The sequence below is a fragment of the Aplysia californica genome, unplaced genomic scaffold (assembly GCF_000002075.1).
Source record: "Aplysia californica isolate F4 #8 unplaced genomic scaffold, AplCal3.0 scaffold00485, whole genome shotgun sequence".
In the NCBI taxonomy this organism is placed as follows: Eukaryota; Metazoa; Mollusca; class Gastropoda; order Aplysiida; family Aplysiidae; genus Aplysia; species Aplysia californica.
Window position 1 is genome coordinate 229,376 of NW_004797755.1, and position 22,109 is coordinate 251,484.

Genomic DNA, 22,109 nt, shown 5'->3' on the forward strand with positions numbered 1-22,109 from the left:
TGGAAAAAGTTAACTGAATACAATTACAGAAGTTCATTAAAAGTGGGTTTATTTGTTTGTTGTTATTTTTTTGTTCAATAATAGCATCATAAAAAATTCTACATGGACTGAGAGACTAAGATTATCCGTATATGAGGCGTGCCTTACTATCACTATCATATGAGAGCACGAGCACAAAAACGAACAAAAAAGCTCCACTGAGACTATAATCACAAGAGGAAACACCTCTCTTAAATGCATCATAGCTCTTCCAATACCATTTATTTGTCTGTGTGCTGTTGGGTCATAAGTTTTACTGTTGATAGTTTTAACCTCAGGTATGGCTTGAAAAGAAAAAAGAAACACAGCCTTTGAGAGACAAAATGTACACCTCTATTTTGAAAGACAGGCATTCAGAAATCAAAGTGAAAGTTATTGAAACAAATATTTTAGTTTAAAAATTCACTCTCCATCTATTTGCTACATGCTGTTCCTGTTTTTTAAACACCTATTGTCATCAGTTACAGTCACAGAACAAATAATTTAGTTACTCATAAAATTGTTATGGCCTCTTTCAAATTACAGAAGCAGAAAAATCAGTAGGACGACATTTGGCTACAGGGAATGAAAGATGTTAATGTAAAGCTGAAAGATAAAAGTGCAATCAATCAATCAAATATTTGTAAAAATTTGGAATGTCTCATTATTTAAATTACAGATGAATACACATCGTAAAAGACCAACAATAAAAAGAATGCTGGATAAATGGAATGATGTGATCTGCAGAAGGACGGACATGTTTTCGTTCAAGCGAAAGAATAAAATAAAAGTACAAAAACATCACACAGGGGCAACAGAGGTAGGCTATGAACATTACATAGTTCTATCAAGTTTGTCTCGTCATATCACTGTAAATCTGTCTATTATTCTCACATTGTAAAAGAAGAGGAAAAGGTTCAATTTATTTTTATACATTAACCCTATCCGTACACATCCTGGGGTCATTTTGTACCCACAGGGTTGTATTCTTCACATTTTAGAATACTTCTAGAGCGAAGATCTCTTTGAAACTTTCAGTATTTCTCAAAAAATCATTTTGACAGACTGCTATGCAAAGCGTATGGATCAGATTAACAAGTAAATTTCCTCTTTGGAAAGTGGTGGCACTGAGTTCCCCAAGTCGTATGGATACGAGAGTAAAACACGACGTACCGATAGGGTTAAAAAAAATTATTCCCATGAATATACTTCCCAATCCTTTGACAATATTGACATCTGTATATTCTATTAATGGAAAGGTTACAATAATTGTGCTATGATAGTATTGAGCTAAAGTACAGTGTTCAATAAGTCTAAATGTTTTTATAATAATTAAAAAACCCAAACCTACTGGCCATTTTCAAATGGTTGGTATGGTTATTATTCCATTTACTAATAGCTACTAACTACACTTCTTCCTATATATAAATCTTTGTAAGATTTCCGTCTAAATAATATAATACATCGTTCTCTCAAAACCATAAGTGTATATGTCAGGTCCATGAATTTACATCAATCCACCCTTTCCTTAGCTCTACAACTCATGTAACTGCCAGTCTTGGGAATTTATTAATACTCGCTATGAAGCTTCATAACATTATACTAAAACAGCAAGCCATAAAGATTTACAGCACAGTTACCTCCTTGCTCACACAGTCTTCATTCATATTTTGAGTCAGTGCGGCAAAAGCAACCATTAACTAAGAAAATGGCAACTTGACACACTTCGTTAAGGTTATGATTAGCTAAGCTTTGCTTGCTCTTCTAGAAACAACAGCTGGTCCACCATGAAGCAATCTGATGGGTTTTTCACGTATTTCCTCAGCCCATCCATAATCTCCTTCTCACTCTTCTCTTTCCCATCTTGAGAAGTCCGAGCCGAGCGCAGATAGTTGTACGCCTTCTGAAATTCCTCCTCTCCCATGATCTTGACACACTCTCTGAGGGGGTAAGAGAAGGAAAGCTGTTTGTTTCTTTTATATTCAATGTTGGGACCTTTAAAGGCTAAAGTGTTACAGATCTGTAAAATATCACAACACGGAACTAGCCAAAGAGAAAAAGCTGCTGGACCAATTCAATAATGGCAACATCAGAAAACATGATAAAAAGAGGCAACTTGACATAAGAACAGCGTGTCAATTGCATTGAAGGAAGTCTTCACCTTAAAGTGTTTATTTTAGTATAAGAAAATATATTTATATAATAATGTGCCCCTGATAAATTTAAAGACCTATAGGCGGTACACTGTACATGGCTCTGGAATGCATTCATGTTGAAAGACTACACAGAAAGTTATTACTGCAGCTCATTACTAGCTCATAGAGTAAAGTGGTCGTGAAAAAAAAAGATCTTGGGAGATCTTAGAACTCCAGAATGTCCTACTAGGGATTAACATCTGTGTGTATCGTAAAAATTTAGATGAGTTGTTAAAATGATTGTAAGGAACAACTCTATCTTCACCTCCAATATCCACAACTTACCCTTTAAGATTTTTTATTTTTGTCTCCCTGGCATGAGGCCCAAATGCTCCCAGCACCGAGTCATCACTCACTGTTGTCGACTCTGAGGACATGAAACATCATAAGAGTCATAGTTGAAAAGGAAGAGGGATACAAAGCAATACACAATACTTGTGACAGAAAAAAAAAATTACCTGGAAATTTGGTGGTTGCAAAGAGCATTCAACAAGATGACATCTCTTGAGTACACCACCAGATTTCTGTCACCATCTAAAAATAAAGCCTGCCAACTTAAAGACTCAAGAGAGTCTAAAACACATTGTAAAAAAGTGCACCACCTTAAAATCTTTACCTTAAAACTACATCATAATATATAGGCTTACTTTATAAAAATCTGAAAAAGCGACAGAAAACATACCCAACAAAAACACATTGAAGTTCCCATCCCATTATGCTTCGAACAAACTATCACAGGCTTCTAATGAATATCCCCTCTGTTCTTCTTTATTTTCCAAAGACTTAAAAAGTGGGGGGAAAAAGTCCTAAAAGTCCTCACCGGCTTCATCTTTGTCAAGAGCTCTCTCCAGATAATTGATAAAGTCCTCCTCCTCTTTCTGACCGGGGTCATCGACAAGAGTTCCCTCCGCCTCATCACTGTCGTTTGCACCACCTCCGACAACCACATCCGCATCGTCATCAAATTCATTGAACTGCTCATAAAAAGTGTTGGCAAGATCTGGGGTCTCAGGAATACCTATGGAAAATAAAAAAAAAAAAAAAAAAAAAAGAAATAAACAAATTGTGAGACTAATCACTATTTTCCTAAATAATTTGAAATTTGAATCATCTACTCATACTCATACTACATACTATAACATGCTATCTATCATTAGATGTCATCGTCCATACAATTCATTGGGTTTTTTTGCCCACTACCCTTTATAAAGGCAGTCAAAATTAATAGATGAGAGTATCAAGAGATGAGAGTTAAAATTGAAACAAAGTGCTGTTCATCTCTATCGTCCAAATAATCTGCATAGGTATGTACATCACTGAAAGTTTTTATAAACACTCAAACAACTGCATGTATGTGTGTGCGTGCATTTGAGAGCAAATGTAACACTAACAGGGATGAGAGAGAGGGAGAGTGAGAGAGACAGAGCGAAAGAAAGAAAGAGAGGAGAGAAAGAGAGAGAGAGGGGTGGGGGGGTGAGGTGAGAGAAGGATGGAGGGAGGGTGGGAGGAAGGGGCATGGAGAGAAAGAAAGAGACAGACAGACAGGGATAGAGAGAGAGAGAGAGACAAAGAGAGGAAGAACAGAGAGAGGAGAACACTTTCTTATCCTTACCATCCTTAAAATCCAGAGAAGAATGTTCCCTGTCATAAACCATAAGGTCTCTCATCGGAGTGATAGGTCGCTCATCGCCATGTGGAGGCTGAACAGTCATACTGAGTGAGTTCATTGACCTGTCGGTTAGTGTGCGAGGAGACTTTTGTGACTGTGACCGCTTCAGGTAATCACTGCCAACTGTGTTGCTCTTTGGTCCAGAGCGATCAGAATTTCTCCGATACATGGTTGAGTGTTTCACAGTCATCTCTTCTTCATCTGAACTGTCGTAACCATGGTAATGATGATCTGACCAATAAGGAGAAGAAAAAGAGGATGGTCTTCCTTATCAGTATTTTTCCGACTGATTTAGCTGGTAGAAGTACAAGATCAGAACAGACATACATGTCATCATTGCGCTAGCAAAATGGCCTAACTCAAGAATTGTGCCAAAATGCAGCTAACCTATTATTTCATTTCGTGGTACTTTTTCTATCTTTCGATAAAATCAAAACAAATATGCACTGGCAGTCACAAAGGAAACAAGCATGACAAGTTTTGCCATCATTAGACGATAAATTAATAACAGTCTAAATAAATCGTTTTCCGTCCCCTTAATCTCAAAAGTAGCGGTAACGACATGTGCCGTTTTGCTAGCGCAGTGACAACATACATATTTTATTGATTCTCTATGGGAAAATGTTTTTATGCTTTCAAATCCTTCTGCAACACAAAACATAAATACATACCAATATGGCAATACAAAAATACAAACATACACATAAGCACACATACATACACACACACACACAAAGGTTTAAGAACATCCATGTGAGAATTCAAAAAATGGTCATCAACATGAGCCCAGCATGCTATCAACTGAGCTCATCCACAGATAGCCCTTGGTTGGTTTGTAACGGGTACAGAACCAACTGCAGCAGGAGTAAATCTGTTCTCTATAGTTGATCTCAATGATATAAACACCTAGGTAACTGTTTTGGTAGCAATGACTGCAACAGTTCCTAAATAAAGGAGCAGAGTTTTTTATGCCTATTTTCTCTTAACCTATTATGTGAGGCAGCATGGTGAAATCAGACACTCGTCAAAATAACGAAATCAGAGAAATAATCATTTTTTTGCAGGTTTTCCATAAAAAAATTTTTTGTGTATTTTGGTGCAACACCTGTTATCTATTGAAAACACATTTCTGTGAAGATTCAATGAAAAAAGTTGATAAAAGGCACAAAAAATGTAAATTATTTGTTTCCAAGGTCTCTCAAGCTATGGATAACATCACACTTTCGCTGCCACTTTCTAGCTAAATTTATCTCTGAAATCAGGCGACCCCCACCTCCTTCAATAGCAAATATCTCAACTTCTATTTTAACTGATTCCGTCCATTCGGCCGCTGACAGCGGCTCTGAGTTTTTCCGCTGCGTCCATTCGGCCGCTGTGATCGGCTCAACGAAATCCGAAACAAAGGTGCACTTTTTAACATAGTTCCTACTTTTTAAGTTGTCGAAAGGAAGTAGAACTTGTAAACAAACCTGACCTCAATCTCTGAGCGCCAATATCGATCGAAACTCCGCGAAATTCTTGCAAAAATCGTTGTTTTGTTGTTGCGATGTAGGCTAGATCTAAGGGTAAACAACACAGAGCCTGGTATAATAAAAAGGCTCTTCAAAGAAAGATATTCAACTAAATTTGTGAAATTCTTGCATAAATGTGTGCTAGGGTGATATCGCTACAATGTTGTGTTGATTCCTATGAATTATAAGGACTTGTAGAGCTGAGAAAATGCGGTAAGTCGAAATTTTCTAAGAGCTGTTGCGCAATTTTTTTTCTTATTCGTTTTTGTCAGAAGGAAATTGTAATACAAACAGATTTTATTATAGGTCATTGTTATTGATATAAACAGATTTTTCTATTTATTCCTGTCAGTTTGGTATATGACAATACATATTAGAGTGACTTAGAGCTTCACAGTAATGCGTTAAATAGATGCACCCCAGGTCTAAAACTGAGCAGGGAAAAATAACTCTGTCCAGAGCCTGAAAAAATCATGGACGGAATCAGTTAAGATAGAAGGGTAATTTTCTCTATCACAAACAAGACAAAGGGACAAGCTTTATAATGGTATCAATAACTCCATGTACCCCAAAATTGATGAGTGCCTGCTTCCAACACGTCGTAACCAAATGTTTTTTCTCATCATACTTGGACCTCCAAACTATTGAGTCTAATTCTTAAAAAGTGAAAAATTGTAATACCAGGTACCAAATTTTACCACAGCCAGAAGAAACTTCAGTCTGTCTACAGTCACCAGTAGACAGGTTACAATAACACAAATGTTGCAACTGACATCCCCAAGGTATGTATCGTGAAGTAAAGTGACTTACAGTAGGCCTGGGCAATATTCGCTTTTCAAAAAACCGAATAACTAGGTACCTGTTTCTATAAAAATCCGAATAACCGAATAAATGAATCGTTTTTCGCGCGGGACGGTTGGGGGGGGCTTATTGTTGGATTTCACCGACGGTTCTTCCACTGCCCTTACTATATTTCCAAGCTATCACTTTAGCAGCCTCCCTTTTAAAACAGTTTTTTTCTTTGTTTTGATAATATGCGGTGTCGTGTTTCTGCTCCAACCAACTGATAAACTCCTTTCCAACAAAACTAGATCTACTATCAAAGCTATTTAACATAAAATCTGATTGCAGGAAATGGAATCTAGTAGTCATTTTATTTATAGTCTGAAGTGGCAAACGTGATCTATGAAGATGAAGAGGGGGGAAAATCACTTCTGGAAAATATTCTTTTGAGCACGAAACTGAATTTGGCACTGCTGTTCGTTGTGCATCGTGTAGTAGCGGACTGTCAAAGGGCAGTCTTGATAGGTCATCCCCCTCAGCACCGAGTGAACTAACTCCATTCCAAAACGATTCATTAGCTGACTCGGTTTCAAACCGATTCATTAGCTGACTCGGTTTGAAAACGATTCATTAGCTGACTCGGTTTCAAACCGATTCATTAGCTAACTCGGTTTCAAAACGATTCATTAGCTGACTCGGTTTCAAACCGATTCATTAGCTGACTCGGTTTGAAAACGATTCATTAGCTGACTCGGTTTCAAACCGATTCATTAGCTAACTCGGTTTCAAAACGATTCATTAGCTGACTCGGTTTCAAAACGATTCATTAGCTGACTCGGTTTGAAAACGATTCATTAGCTGACTCGGTTTGAAAACGATTCATTAGCTGACTCTGTTTGAAAACGAATAAAATTGAACTCGCTTTTGACGTCATAACCGTTTTGGTATACTTCTCCTTCTCGCCATAGATAAAACATGTTTCTGACTTACAAAACTGCCTTTCACACATCTATTGGCCAAAGTAGGAATAAGATATATTCATTTGTTGTAGTGATTTTTACCTCCGACTTTATCGGAAACTTTTGTTTGGCATAGATCTACTAAAAATTTGAATGTAAAACATGAAAAGTTTGGGGGCTGTTCTTCTTCCATAGTACATTAATTTCATTTCCAAACACTTAAAACTAATTGACAACGCTAGGTTATCTATTTTAATTGAAAAAAGGGAGAGGGGGAGAAAGAGAGGGGGGGGGGGGGGCACGGAGAAAGAAAGAGAGAAAAACAGAGAGGGAGAGAGAGAGAGAGAGAGAGAGGAGAGACGAGAGACAGAGAGACAGAGAGAGACAGAGAGAGAGAGAGAGAGAGAGAGAGAGAGAGAGAGAGGGGGGGGGGGCTTTGGTGACGTAAATCTGTAGGCTGACTTTACTAGGCAAAGGTCGACGGCCGATGCGAGCGGATGTGACGTTAGCCTACGTCATCGTACTCCCTTCCCTCCCCCTCCCCGCTCTGTTGTTTTTTGTAAAAATTTAAATCTAAGTCTTCATAACACCGAAGAGATTCAGTTTTAACTCTTTTGATGAGAAACATTGAGAGGGAGTTTGGTATAGTCAAAAATCATATTATCAGTAAGATAATAGGTCTACTGTTCATTAGGTTATTAAAGACCTTACGGAGGAAAGCAAGCTTATAGACGAACGCGGCTCTCTTAGGTCAACAATAACATTGAACAATGATAGAAAAACAACAACAATGGAAAGTTAAATTGGCTTTGATGGAGTGTTTTAGGGGTGGAAAAGGTGTGTGTGTGTGTGTGTGTGTGTGTGTGTGTGTGTGTGTGTGTGTGTGTGTGTGTGTGTGTGTGCATTTGTGTGTGTGTGTGTGTGTGTGTGTGTGTGTGTATGTGTATGTGTGTGTGTATTTGTGTGTGTGAGTGTGTGTATGTGTATGTGTGTGTGTGCATTTGTGTGTGTGTGTGTGTGTGTGTGTGTGTGTGTGTGTGTGTGTGTGTGTGTGTGTGGGTGTGTGTGTTTGGAGGGGGGGCTTAATGTTTGTTATAAAGAACCCTTTTTTAGACAAGAAAAATTGAAGTCATTGCACTGAGTTACAGGGGTTAATATCAATTACAATAGTCACCCCGCAACTCTGCTGCGTGTGACGTAGTCAGAGATCGCGGCTCAAAACAACAAGTCTTTCGGTCCTTTGAACTCTCGCTGTCACGGAAGTCTCTCCCCCCCCCCCCCCCCAAACCAGCTCCCCGCCCACCCCCTCCTTTTTCCTCCGTCCCACACCCTCTGTGCAACGCCAAGGGCACGTCACTCTTCCGCTTCTCAAAGCGAATCAATAGCAAAAAAAAACGAATCAGAAACTAGGTACCTAGTTTTTGGAAAAATTAACCGGAGACCTAGTTTTGGGCTCGTATTCGGTTATTCGAATAATTTATTCGGTTTCTGCCCAGGCCTAACTTACAGCTTAACAGGCTGGAAGAGGAGTGAGCCTGACACCTTGCTTCATAACACTTTCCTGATCCAGACACTCAAGAAAGTAATTTCATCTGTCATCCACAAAGATTTCATTCTTTGTGTCTCAGTCAATGATAAAACCTCAAGTTTCCTGATTTGTTTAATTTCGCCATTTGCTGCTTCAGTTTCGAGATCATCTCTAACTGCAGCTGAGTCAGCTGGCAAATTGTCCAGTCACAGGTTTGAAAGAAATGTTATTGTCCGTTCTGGAATATTTCTTCTCAGCTTGGAGTAAGGGACTTGAGTTTTCTCCTTTCAAATGACTGACATTTTTTAGCTCATGACTCCACTGCTGAATTTCAAAACAGAGCTTTAAAAAATATTGCTTGTCCTGTTTCTATGCCAAATCTACTTTCTGTATTCCTCCAATCAATGACATACAGTGCAGCCTCTCTGTAACAACATCCTTAGGACCAGATAAAAATGTCGTTATAGAGAGGCAACCAAAAATATTACTAATGATATCCAAGAAAAATCGAGACCTGGGCACCATGTCACTATACAGAGGATCTCGTTATATCAAAGGTCGTTATAGAGAAGCTGCACTGTATTATAACAATCACCTGGCAGTGTACCGTACTCCCTGGGAGAGAGGTGACCCAGCCGTGGATCTCTCACAGTGATGGCCTCCTTCAGCAGAGTTCCTTCCCCGTAGCCTCCTTTCCACGCTGGCAGCTGTCACAGAAAGAACAATCATAAACAAGCAGCAGTAGAAATACTGTTAAAATTAATTTGTCGAATGAAGCATCAAAAAAAGAATTTTTTTTCATTTTGAACAAACAAAAAGTTTGAATATATTCATTTTTGACAAACAATTTTTTTCAGAGTTATAAATGAATTCTTACAAAAAATACATTCATGTTTTCATAGGACCATATGTCCATTATTCAAGCCTTAGAAAAGTAACACTGTTGAGATCAGTTAAAGTTGTAACAGTAAAGTGAAAAATTTGCACCATCTGTCAATTTCTGAAAAAGGAATGTCATTCATACACTTTAAACAAGGGAAATAAATAAAAGATGAGACAAGACCATGTAACATTGGTTCAAGAATTGATAGTAATCCAATTTACTTGAACTGGCAAGCATTGACTTAGGTAGCCGAGGCAATCTTAGGTAGCCGAGGCAATCTAAGTAAAGGCTATTGACAAAACGTTCAACAGGACATACTGACCGTGGTTTTTTCAAAATTGGTTTTAATTTTTTCCCTCCGCTCAGTGTTCTCAACCAACTGGATCTTCGTGGCTTTCCTGTGAAAATGCAACAGTCCTTATGATTTGTATGGATAAAGGATCAAGCTGAAACTTCATGCTTTTCCATTCTTTTCATTTGTTCAGTATTAGCAAGACAATGCATGTATATGAAATATCTACATTTATAGTCATAATTCTACAAATTGAAGGTTGATATTTTTCGAAACGAAAGAGAATAGAGGCTCATTTGAAAAAGTAGTAGCTCATCATTAGCATTTAAGGAAACCGAAGTCACTACAAAACCAATGATAATTATAAATCCCCTAAGACCTTGGTACAAGATTGTCCATCAATACTGTTTTGTTCTAAAAAAAACCATATAAGTCATAGTACTATCAGTAAAAAAGAAAAAATCCAATTTTGAAAAAAAATGAGTTTAATGACCAGCTGTTAAGTACACTTAACCAGGTAAAAATTTCAAGTGGGTGATCATCGAGTGTGTCCTTGAGAAAACAGGGTGCTGCATTGTGACTACTAGCAATGCATTATTTGGTAATATTGCCAGTCTTCATAAGATAGTGAGTATTACTTCACCTATGAATTATTTCATTATAAATTGCATGAGCCGTTGCAACTCATTGTCCCCTTGGGGATGGATAGCAGTATTTTTTCATTTTCTTTCTGTTCTGAAAAGCCTGTAATTTAACACTCTTTACAGACTTTTGAAAAAAACACATTTACAAGAACACTAGAAAAAAGCATATTTCAAGCAAATTATGAGGGCATAGAACACCTCAATAGTCTCCGCATAAACGCACGGTGCTTGTGAGGGCTCCTTAGCATGTGTCTACAGGGAGTAAGCGTTTACATGAACCTTTGTAAAGGGAGGAAGGGCCGCAGTCATTTCATTGCCTTGATATTTTAGTGACCTCCCTGTGGGGTGGGGGTCACTTTGGGCCGATAATGTGACATCACGTGACTGTGAGGGATTCCCCAACTTCGGTTAAGAATACAAAGGCGCTGAATTGGGGGGAGAGAAAGACAGACTCAATGTAATGAATATGCACTGTAAAACGTCGGGAACAGACAACCTAAGAGGAAACTGTTGGAGATAGTCATAGTCATAGAGATGACAGCCCAGCCACATAGTGTTCCAAGCGACCACCCCCGACCGTAAGTTCATGGACGACATCAGAATCATAGGTCTCTATATTCAGAGAAACATTACTCTCGTGACTCATTGAACAAGTACGTTATAAGTTTTTCGAGCGCAGCTGATTAGGCATACTTGGCTAATCTTAAATCCTATAGAGGCCTGTCGAGCTTTTTACGGCATTCATGCGTGTTGCCCATCAGGCCTATGTCCAACTAAACATTACATGCAGTCACCCAAACACCAGTCAGAAACCTTCTCTCAAAGATGCATTTACAGTGACCAATCAAAAAACATTTCAGTCCCCCAATCCCCCCCCCCCCCTTAACATTTGACTGACCAGCCCTAGACCTATGTGTCTGGAGAAAGTTGGGTGTGAAAATACTGTCCATCACTCTCTTTGATTGGCTTGAGGGGCGTTCTCATCAAATATCCAGTTTTCTAGGCTTGTCTTATGCAAGCTGTGCAGATTGCAGTGTAAATTTCCCTTTGTCAAGCCTAACCTGTCGGTGCGTTTCACGGATCGGAGCATGCATTTAGAGGGAGAGACCATGCATTTGTACTCTAAATTATATAGTATAAAACCAGTCAGATGACGAAAGCGTTTGTTTGAGCAGAGCACGCTTTTGTATGGTGTGGGTTTAGGCGGAGGCTACTGTATATATATATATATATATATATATATATATATATATATATATACACGAGTCACAAAATATTTTTAATATAACGTATCCTCTCTGGAGGTTGAATCTTAAAGAATTTGGCCTGGGACTTGAAAACTAAGACATATATAGTATACTTTGTGACAAAGTGTACATATCACTCTGGTAAAACACAAAAGTAAAGTTTTACCCTGCTATGCAAGGATGAGAAAAATCTTACTTCAAATCCTGAGCTCTTTTGTCGGCTTCTTGCATCTTCTTCAGCCTCATCCTCTCTCTTGCAGTTAACTTTGGTGGTTTGGCAGCAGCCTGATAGCTGTGCTGGTCAGAGTCCTCTTCTTCACTTGATTTCTCAACGGTGCTTCGAAGGTCATCTAAGCGGGACTTCTCACGTCTGTCACAAAAAGTATTCGATTCTTCAGCAAGTCAAGATTATTAAAATACAACCTACAAAATCAGATTAATTGTGGAATGATGATTTGGTAATGATTGCTATCAATTTAGGGTTTATAATCAATTTCGAGTCCTACTCAAGAAGCAATTATATTTTATTTTCAAGTTGTTGTTTTTTAGTCTTTGTACAGACAATATATAATAATGGAGAGCGATTGAAGACTTATCTTGAACCTCCAAACTCTGCAATCTGCAAATTCTTATCAAGACCAGAAGGGTACAATTGTAACAATAATATGGGCTAAATACCCATTTTTGATACTGAAAGAATATTAAAGAAGTTGGACATTCAAATTGCACATCCACCTCTGACAGCACAGCATACAGAGCCTTGGAAACTCCCCAAGACAATCAACATAAATCCAAAGATGCAAATGTTGGGCAACTTATTCAAATATTTTTGTATGCAAGGTAGTCTTGCTTGACACCAACTGAGATAATGGCATGCCTGAAGACAGAAATGGCCCCTTTTAGTTAGAATAATAACATTGCAGCATCTAAATTTTCTATCAGCACAACTCAGAACAAATTATTTTGAGAGTAAACTTACAGCAGCACAGCCAGTTCACTTGCTTCTTTGTCAGCAGTTTCTGGGTTGATATTGTGCTTCGTTTTGTACTCATCAGTCAGGAGATCTTTCATTTTCTGTAAGAGAGAGGAGTTGTTGAGTTGGAGAGAGCATGAAGCAACATAGCAGCTACATTTCTCCAGGTTACATTGAGCATGCACATTTGGGTTCTTCAACAACGTTTGACGGCACGCTGTTTTAGGGCACTTTAGAAATAAAAGCGTAAAAATAGCATTCGTACGCATTTATCAACATTACTTTCCTGATTTGAAATTATAATGACACTGTCCAAGAGGACCACCTGTCTAAGATGTCCACTTTTCTCCTCAACAATGGGTGATCCTGTCGGTCAGTTTTGACTATACCTCTTATACAAAACAAATTTAAAAAACAACAAAACTAATTTAAAAAACAACAAAACAATCAAAACCAAGAAACAAAGACCAAATACTATGGTGCGTACACCTTAGTGTTTTAAGATCTGTTCCCATCCCATTATTCTAAAGATAAAGAGAAACAAAAAATGGCAGTTTAACTGATTCAGGCCGCATTTAATTTGACTCCTGACGCAAATAATTTGTGCCCGCTTCGTGACATCACAAGTAGTCTCACAAAAAATTAATATCGAAATATCTAAATTTGATAAAACCCTCTGTGTGTCATACAGAAATATTCAGAATACAAAATTCTATTCACTGAAACCAGAAAAACGGGTTGAAAAATAATAAGCAGTCAGCAAAAAAGACGGGGGGAAAGAGATGCCAAGAAAAGGGAGCAATAGATATAAGAAACATAGGAGACGGTCAGCCGCTGTGAGCGGTGTTGCGTGCTGAATCATTAAAAAACATAATGAGCAAATCAGTCTTATTCTACGCAAGTTACTTACAGCCATGTGGCGAGCCACGTGAGGAAATTTGGTGACTTCTGTCGCAGAGGGGCGCTTTTCTGGATCTTTGATGAGCATTCTAAATACAGGATCACAGAAAACAGAACTATCACATTCCATTTTACAAAAAGTTAAACCCAATAAAAAGAATAATATACTAACATATGTTCTGTTACAGTGCTATTTTCCTTTTTCTATTACTCTAATGACCTATTATTCTCTAGTAACAGACAATAAAGTTTGCACGAGTCTGTCCAACTTTTTAAAAATGTCCCATGATGATAGCACACTTGGCCAGCTAGGCAAATGTGAACAGGATGCTGTTAGTGCTAAATGCAAAGGAAGGATTGATGCCCTGCATTTTTCAGTATGATCTTGAGTTACTTGACGTGTTGCATATGAGCTATTATAGCTAAGTGTTTGTCTTTCGTCTTGAGACAGGTATTGAATTTTCATATTCCCTTAGCTGTGATCATCTATCATCTATCCCCAGATTTATTGGATTGTTTGCATATCAGAAGGTTATTAATTTTATGCACCTTTCATAATATCATGCACAACAATCTTCTTGACCACTGAAGAACAACTTACCGCTTAGTACTTATCTTTAAAAATGAGGAAACAATTACCAAAGCTGCTATTGACATACAATAATATACTATAAACAAATATGCATTGCCAATGCAGGTACAATGTGTGCGCATTGCAATTATGAAAGATGTCAGTGTTGTGGAGAGGAGAAATTATTACTCACTTTTTGAACACATCATCAATATCTTTGGAATACTTCTTTGGCAAATCAGGAGGCTCTTTTTCCACAATTTTGTACATGACTGCCATGAGGCCTTGCCCAATGAAGGCATGCTCCAAGGTGCATAACTCGTACATGATACATCCAATAGACCTGAAACAGATAGCGTAGGAACAATCAAAGAGAGTACATAGACTCATCTGAGCTGGCATCACTACCAACAAGCCTTTGATACTCTCATACCTTGGCTTGTTGAAAGGAAGTTGATAGTATGGTGTCTTGATTATGCTTTGCTGCAAACAGGTTTAAGACAATGATTACACTGAAAAGAAAAAGAAGGAACTGACAACAAAGGAGCACCAACTAACCTTTAAGCTAAAGGAGTAATACTGTGTCATTTGTCAATCGCACTGGACAATCATAACAAAATACTAAGATCCAATAAAACCATAGCCTATTCACAAATCTAACCCTATTTTCCGAACTAAATGTTTACCCTCCTACAAAGAGGCAATCAAAGGAATTCATAGATGAGGCAAACAAAGGCTGGCAAACAAATAAACTAAAGTGACTATATTATAACCAACTATCAATGACGGAGATGACATGTACTCAGGCCATACTCTCAACTTAAATGGAGATGCCACCTGATTAAGAAAGAAAAATCCAGAACTTTCCAATCTCATGGAAAGCAAATGCAAGGACTCAAAATTTGCGGATTGTATTGTATTACATCTTGTATTATGGAGTTAGGCAAAGTTCAGATCATTTTAGAAATCTGGTTATCTGGAAAATCAGCACCTCTGTTTGAATAAACTACCCCTTTATACCATTAAGAAAAATATACTTTTCAATTATTTCCTTTCAGAAAGAGTATCTTGAGACAAACCATTGGGAGGCACATACCAGACATCTGACTTTGAATTGTAGCCTTCATGTTTGAGCACCTCCGGGCTCATGTAGTACGGAGTCCCAGTAAAAGTAGAGGCCATGTCCATGGTGCCCATCAAGATGCGAGAGATACCAAAATCTCCAATCTTCATCATATTGTTCCGGATGAAGATATTCCTAGGCAACAAGGGATAGAATGAGTTTTTCAAATGAATACTTTAAAAGTGGAAAGGTAAAGTACTTGTCATTTAGTCAAGTGTTCACAGTTTCAAAAGCTTAAAATTGATTTCTTATTGGAGCTAAGTAAAATACAATTGAAGCTAAACTGAAATAAAAAACCTAATTATCAATAACATCTAGCTCATGTACTTTAACTCTTTACCTCCAAACAGGGTAAACCCACTATGCCTGGGCCCTCTTTCGGTACAAAATCTAAAATTGACATATAGGCCTACTACGTCACTAAATTGGTCATTAAATTAAATCAAGAGAACCTATTTCGATAGTTCTTCATCTAATGAATGAAATCCTTGTAAAGGAGACCGACACAGCGGTTCCAACCGTGAGCTGCTGGGAACAGCTTGCCGGAGGTAAAAAGTTAAATGCATCAGCATAAAAGTGTTCAAAATAACACTAAAGGCGAATACCGTATGATTTGTTCATGAAGTGACAACTATCAAACAGACATTTTCAACTCAAAATTTTGACTTTAAATGTGATCAGATGAATCCTTAAATTTGAAAGAACAGGTAAAGATAAGAAAGATTTACCTCGTCTTAAGATCCCTGTGGAGAACTCGTCGGCTGTGCATGTACTGAACCGCCAGGATGAGCTGTATGGTCCAATTGAGAACAGTTTTCTCATCAAAAGACTTTCCTTTCTTCTTGTACTCTGTTATTTTATGGTCCAGATCTCCACCCTATTACAACAGAAAGGAAACAATGAAGATCCATGTAGGAAAGAACTCAACAATTGCTTTTAAAAAATAAACCCAACCCCATGAAATAAATAGGCAATCACTTTTTTCCCAAAGTTCCCAACACTAAAACACTATAGACAGCGAAAGATCTTGTCAGTTTGTTAGTGCTTGAGCGTTTTATCAGCTGCTTGCACTGTATGCTTCCTGGGAAGCTGAGAATGTTTCGGAGTGTTCTATGGTCTGCTGGGGTAATAATATAGTGTAAAGCGCATAGAGCCTGCTGTTGAGCGGGGATATGCGCTATACAAATGCTATCTATTAAAAGCAAAGGCAATACTTAATTAAGAAGCACACTAAAAAAATCAACTATACAGACTGTCAGAGCATTCTTCTGAGGAATCAGTGAAGTGTAAATTTTCACACATATTACAGGTGATATAAATACTAAGATTATAATAAAAATAGCCTCCAAATTTGGCAAAGTGGAAGAGAAACCAATAAAACTACCCAAACAGCACAAGTTCAAGAATGATCAGTCACTGATTTATAAACCTGAGTCTTTCACACATTTGTAGTCCTGCAAAACATGATTAACTGGGCTGATGGTGCACCCAGACATAATTCTCAAGTCAGAAAAGCAACAAATTTTCAAAACCAAACCTACATATGAAGACCTGAGAACAACAACAATATTAAGTCACATTTCTTAAAAATGAGTTCTGCATATCATTCGAAAGCGACGACAAAGGGCTATCTATAAGTAGCACTGACGAAGCACTATTCTGTTCATACATCAAGCAATTCTTGTTCAATGATGCGAACCCTAAATGCAACAGCAGGTCAATTCCAGTAAAAAGTCTGTTTAAGCCCTCTAATCGGAACTTACTAGAATGTATTTCACGAATGAGGTATTTGCTCATTTCCACGAAATCATCTAAACATGACTTGACCTTGGTGTTGTTCTCAGGTCTTCATATATTGTGCACTTATAGTTATCGATATTCTTACACAAAACAAAAATGTGAGGCAGCGTGGTGGAATCAGGCTCTCGTCAAAATAATCAAAGTGAAGAAACTTGCATTTTTTCGCTAGTTTGTGAATTTTTATCAAATTTTTGTTTTTTGGCTCAACACCTTTCATGCCCTTTAAAGAACTCATTTCCGTGAGAATTTTTCTTAAAAACGTTGATTAAAGGCACAAAAAATGTAACTTTGCAGATACCACGGACTCTTAAGCTAAGGAAATAACTAATCTTCAGCGGCCATTTTCTCACATATTTTACCTCTGAAAACAGGTGACCCCCACTTCCTTCATTTGCAAATATCTCGACTTGTATTCAAGATAAATTGAATTATTTTTCATCCAAATAAAGACAAGTGAACAAGTTTTAAGATGATGCCAATAACTCTACATGCCCAAAAATTGACGAGAGCCTGATTCCACCACGCTGCCTCACAAATAACAGCAACACTTACCTCACAATATTCTGTGACGATGCAAAAAAATTCCCCATCAATAAAGCTGTCATGAAATTTGACTATACCAGGGTGATCTAGCTTAGAGAGCAGCCTAGCTTCATGCATGGCATCCACTGTTTCATCTGGCTGTAGATCTCCAACTGAGATCTCTTTCAGGACTTTGCTGGAAGGAAAAGTGTTCATTGGTACATGGTTACAGAATAAGAAACATAGCTTTACACATCATCCTTTGATAAGCAGTCATACCTATGACATTCGTAACTTCTTTGGGCTCATTTATCAACCTCACATCCTGAAAATGACACTTTTTCTGACTTCTGTTTAGAATATTATTATTTCACACTTATGGTCACTCATTGCCCGATGCTTTGTTATATATTTTGAATCAGCCCCTCACGCTGTGGACGGGCGTCATAATGCATTCACCTGTCGTTATTGTTAGTCCCTCCAATGAATGTTTACCCAAATCGACCAATGGGTAGGCCTAACAATAAATGTTCAACTGCTGGTGAGGGAAGCGAGATCTGTCATAACCTATAAGCCCCGCCCACAACTCATACACAAATCGTGTGTGAGGTGACTGGTCACTGTTTTCTTTACCCAATCTAAACAAAGTAACAATGGACATTGACCTGAAGCAGCGACAGAAGCATTGCTTGTTCTCCGAGTGGTGGCGACCTGTGTGTTTGTTTTATCATGGCACTCGGTCTTCATCGTCTTACTTTTTATTTTACTCTGGCACAAAATAAGCTACAAAAAGAAAGCAAAACAAAAACCAAACTAACAAAACAACAACAAAAAATCCCTTTCTTACACTACCCAACCCCTTTTTTCAAAAGAAAACAAAAACCCTTTTGAATTAGCCTTATGGCAGTTTTAAGCCTAAGATCAGCCCCGGTTTCTACCTCAGTGGAGAATGGTTTCGTTTCTTCATTTTGATCAGTCCAGCCTAAGACGGCCACCTGTGTTATACGGCCACTTTTCTCCTTGACAATGGGTGGCTGTTTTACACAGGTTTGACTGTGGTATTTGCATACTGGGTCTAATTATAGGAAACTGATGACTTAATCTAGTGTTACTCTGTGTCCCAGGGGATCCAAAACTGTACCCGGTGAAATCCGAACAGACCCTTTGTCATGAAGAGGTAAAGCTTTATGATCAGTCTTCAGAAGAGAAACGTGGCAGAGGCATAGTATTTCAGAAGCATCTTTAAAAATCACACCACACTTGGGTGTGCCACAGACACTTTCTCCACAAAATCGAAATCCAAAAGAGACAAATTAATTGTACAAGGCGAGATCCTTCCTTTACCAAGATAAAAACAGACACATGAAAGAGTTGTACACTTTTCTGGATACAGTACTAAGGATATATACTCACAATTCATTATTGCACTTTCTGTCTTTACACAAGAACGCTGTTCCAAAATTGCCACTCCCAAGTTTCTTTACAATCTCGTATCTGTTTGCAAGTACCCTTGCCTCCTTCGACTCTCTGTCTTTTGTGGGTCTGCTCGGAGCCATTATGTATCTTCACTGTGCAATACTTTGCTTCATTGAAAATTTGTTTTGCTTGCTCAGAGTGTATTGGATTAACCTGAAAAAAACAACCCAAACAAACAATTAAAAATAAAAGTAAAGATGAATGACAAAAACCAGAATTAAGTTAAGGGGAACAAAGGGAAACAAGAACTTAGTCAGAGATATATTGACGTTAATCGAACTTCTGCTTCTACAATACATCTGTCTGTTTCACAATAATGAGAGAAAAACTTATTGCAAGCCTAATCCTCCAATTACCAGAGGAACTCCGACTCCTGACTTCTTGTAAACTGTTATTCAATAACTCTAGCTGCTCTAGCCTATCCATGAGCTATCAATAAAGAAATTTTGGACATTCCCAAATGCCAGTCAAGTCTGTTATTTTTTCAACATAAAACACTACAACCACTGTTACAGAAAATAAAGTTATCATATGTAAAGTATTAATAATAGAGCATGGACGTTAAAAATTTGTGTTGTGTATGCATACTACTTATTTTCAGTGAAAAGTGTTCCGTCTCTCTCTCACACTTTTCTCTCTTTCACTCATGCATTTAGAGACTCTCTTTCTCTCTCTCTCTCTCTCTCTCTCTCTCTCTCTCTCTCTCTCTCTCTCTCTCTCTCTCTCTCTCTCTCTCTCTCTCTCTCTCTCCCTCTCACACATACACATATATATATATACACACACACAGACTCACTCTTTCTTTCACTCAAGGGGGCTCTCGTGGCCTAGAGGTTAAGGTGTCGGCCTCTCATTCAAAGGTCACGGGTTTGAATCCGGGTAGCGACCGAAAAATTTTCTTCTCTAAAAATGTCTCCTTTCACCTCCTTTCCTGCTCTCTAGCAATGTTCTGTTGTCTGCTTTCATTTTCACTTTCTGCCCCCACCCCCTCACCTCCTTTGCCCCCTCCTGCGCTCCTGACTCTTTCTGCAGCCTTTCTACTGCTACTCCTTGGCTTCTCCTCACTGCTGTCTTTCTGCCACACCCCTGATCTTCGGGTTGGAAAGATCTGCACCTAGCCTTCTCGGACAAGGGCAAAAAATCTCGGAGGGCCCGTGAGCAAGTTGCGCACGTTAAAGATTCCTTGGTGGTCTAAAATCAATAAGAGCTCTAGTAGGCTTCCGCCGCCACCCGGGCAAAATTAAAAATTTCCTACCAACTGAAAATATTAGGTGTGTCCCGCGCGCTCATATGACCTTATGCAGTTGCGAGCGGCGTAAAACACTTTACAAAAACTTTACAAAATCTTTCACTCACTCTAACATACACACACACACACACACACACACAAGTACATATGCAACACACACACACACAGTTAGAGGTTTGGGTTTAGGTTGGTGGGGCTAGGAAACCTTGGCCTAGGGCCTAGCCATGACTCTATACTAGAGACTAAAGACTATACTAGATCTGGACTAGATCTATACTTATTATGAATATGATAAAACAAAGGAAGTGGCTATTCTCACCCAGGGTGAGAATAAAAATACGATCTACCTCTCACCCCGGGTGAGACTTGCCAGCGTAGGCTATTCTCACCCGGTGTGAAACAAGACCTGTTTTTCCTCATTTTGGAATACTGTCTATCGGTGTGGATGATCAAATTGATAAAAGCCAAGAAAAAATTACGTTATAGCACAAAAGTAAGCTAATTTGATCGTCTTCAAAGATGCTATGGCTATTTCACTTTTCGAATCGAGCCGAACTACGCGGGTCGCCATTTTGTTTTGCCCGGAAGTTCTCGCAAGATCTACTCCTCCCCTCTCTGAATAGGCCTACTTCTGTCTATCGGTGTGGACTAAAACAAAGTTTAAAAATGATGTTAAAAAACAAAAATAAATTAATTTGGGTGTCTACAAAGATGCTACGGCTATTTAACTTTCCGAATCGAGCCGAACTACGCGGGTCGTCATTTTGTTTTGCCCGGAAGTTCTCGCGCTACTCCTCTCTCTCTCTCTTTCTCTCTCTCCACTGCCCACAGACAAAATTGCACGCTTTTAGGCTAACACTAACAGTAGTAATAGATCTCTAGAATGTTTGTACACAGCACAGAATTCTATAATTCTGTCATCACAGCGTAGAATTCTGTGGTTCAGGGTGAACGCTTCACTGGTTGGCCTAGGCTATAACGATGAACGCCCACCGGGTGAGAATAGAGGTGCCCTAAAACAAATAGATCTAATAAACATTTAAAACTAAATAGCTATAAAAAGTTAGCTGTGGATTGTCTTGAAAGGGAAAACAAAAACATTTCAAGGCTAGATCTAAACCCTGAGGCCCTTGACGAAGAGAACAGGATCTTGTCGGAGTCGAAAGAGATTATAGGCCTCATACTGCTGCAGCAACTCGAAGCGAAGGCGACCGATAAGAAAAAAATCTCGGCCAACGCCAACTGTCACTATCTGTGCGGGGATGATCAACCAGGATAAAAAAAAAAACCGCAAAGAAACAATGGTCACAAATATCTACAAACTATTTAAAGGTATTTCTCACGTATCGCAATTCCTCAGCGTTGTCAGTGTTTGGCTAGTGCGGAGAAAATCACCATTTCTCAGGTCTCCCTGCGGCGACTTGTTCCAACAGAGTAGCGTCCATTGTTACCCCGCGACATGGGTGATGTCGTTCAAATATAATGCGAAGACGGCCCTAAAATATTGGACATTGTAAAAAGCCAGAAAAAATAGTTCATTTTACCAAACAGACTTATGTTTTTAGAAAATTGACCTGAGTAGAGCTAAACTTCAAAAGGAAATAAACAAGTTACCTGAAACAAGTTTTACGACTTAGTTTCTTTTTTCGTTTCTTTCAAGAACCTTTTATGATAATTCGTTCATTAGTTTGGGAAGCGGAAAGTATGAATCCGCCAAGTCCGGTTGCCATCGGTCTTGGCAGGCATTAGAGATTGTTGGTTTATTG

General features: G+C 38.5%; 1 protein-coding gene across 1 annotated transcript; it reads right to left on the minus strand.

Annotated features, from left to right (window-relative positions):
- Positions 1-1,147: 1,147 nt before the first annotated feature.
- Positions 1,148-21,831, minus strand: LOC101849316 (serine/threonine-protein kinase Nek11). The gene is made up of 15 exons (XM_005105675.3): positions 21,687-21,831; positions 19,032-19,247; positions 17,649-17,814; positions 16,025-16,173; positions 15,270-15,431; positions 14,367-14,516; positions 13,613-13,691; positions 12,709-12,803; positions 11,926-12,099; positions 9,869-9,944; positions 9,259-9,370; positions 3,826-4,113; positions 3,034-3,231; positions 2,499-2,580; positions 1,148-1,958 (listed from the first exon to the last, which is right to left on the minus strand). The coding sequence occupies exons 2-15, from the start codon at positions 19,172-19,174 to the stop codon at positions 1,760-1,762; spliced, it is 2,073 nt and encodes a 690-aa protein (XP_005105732.1). The 5' UTR covers positions 19,175-19,247; positions 21,687-21,831; the 3' UTR covers positions 1,148-1,759.
- Positions 21,832-22,109: the final 278 nt, after the last annotated feature.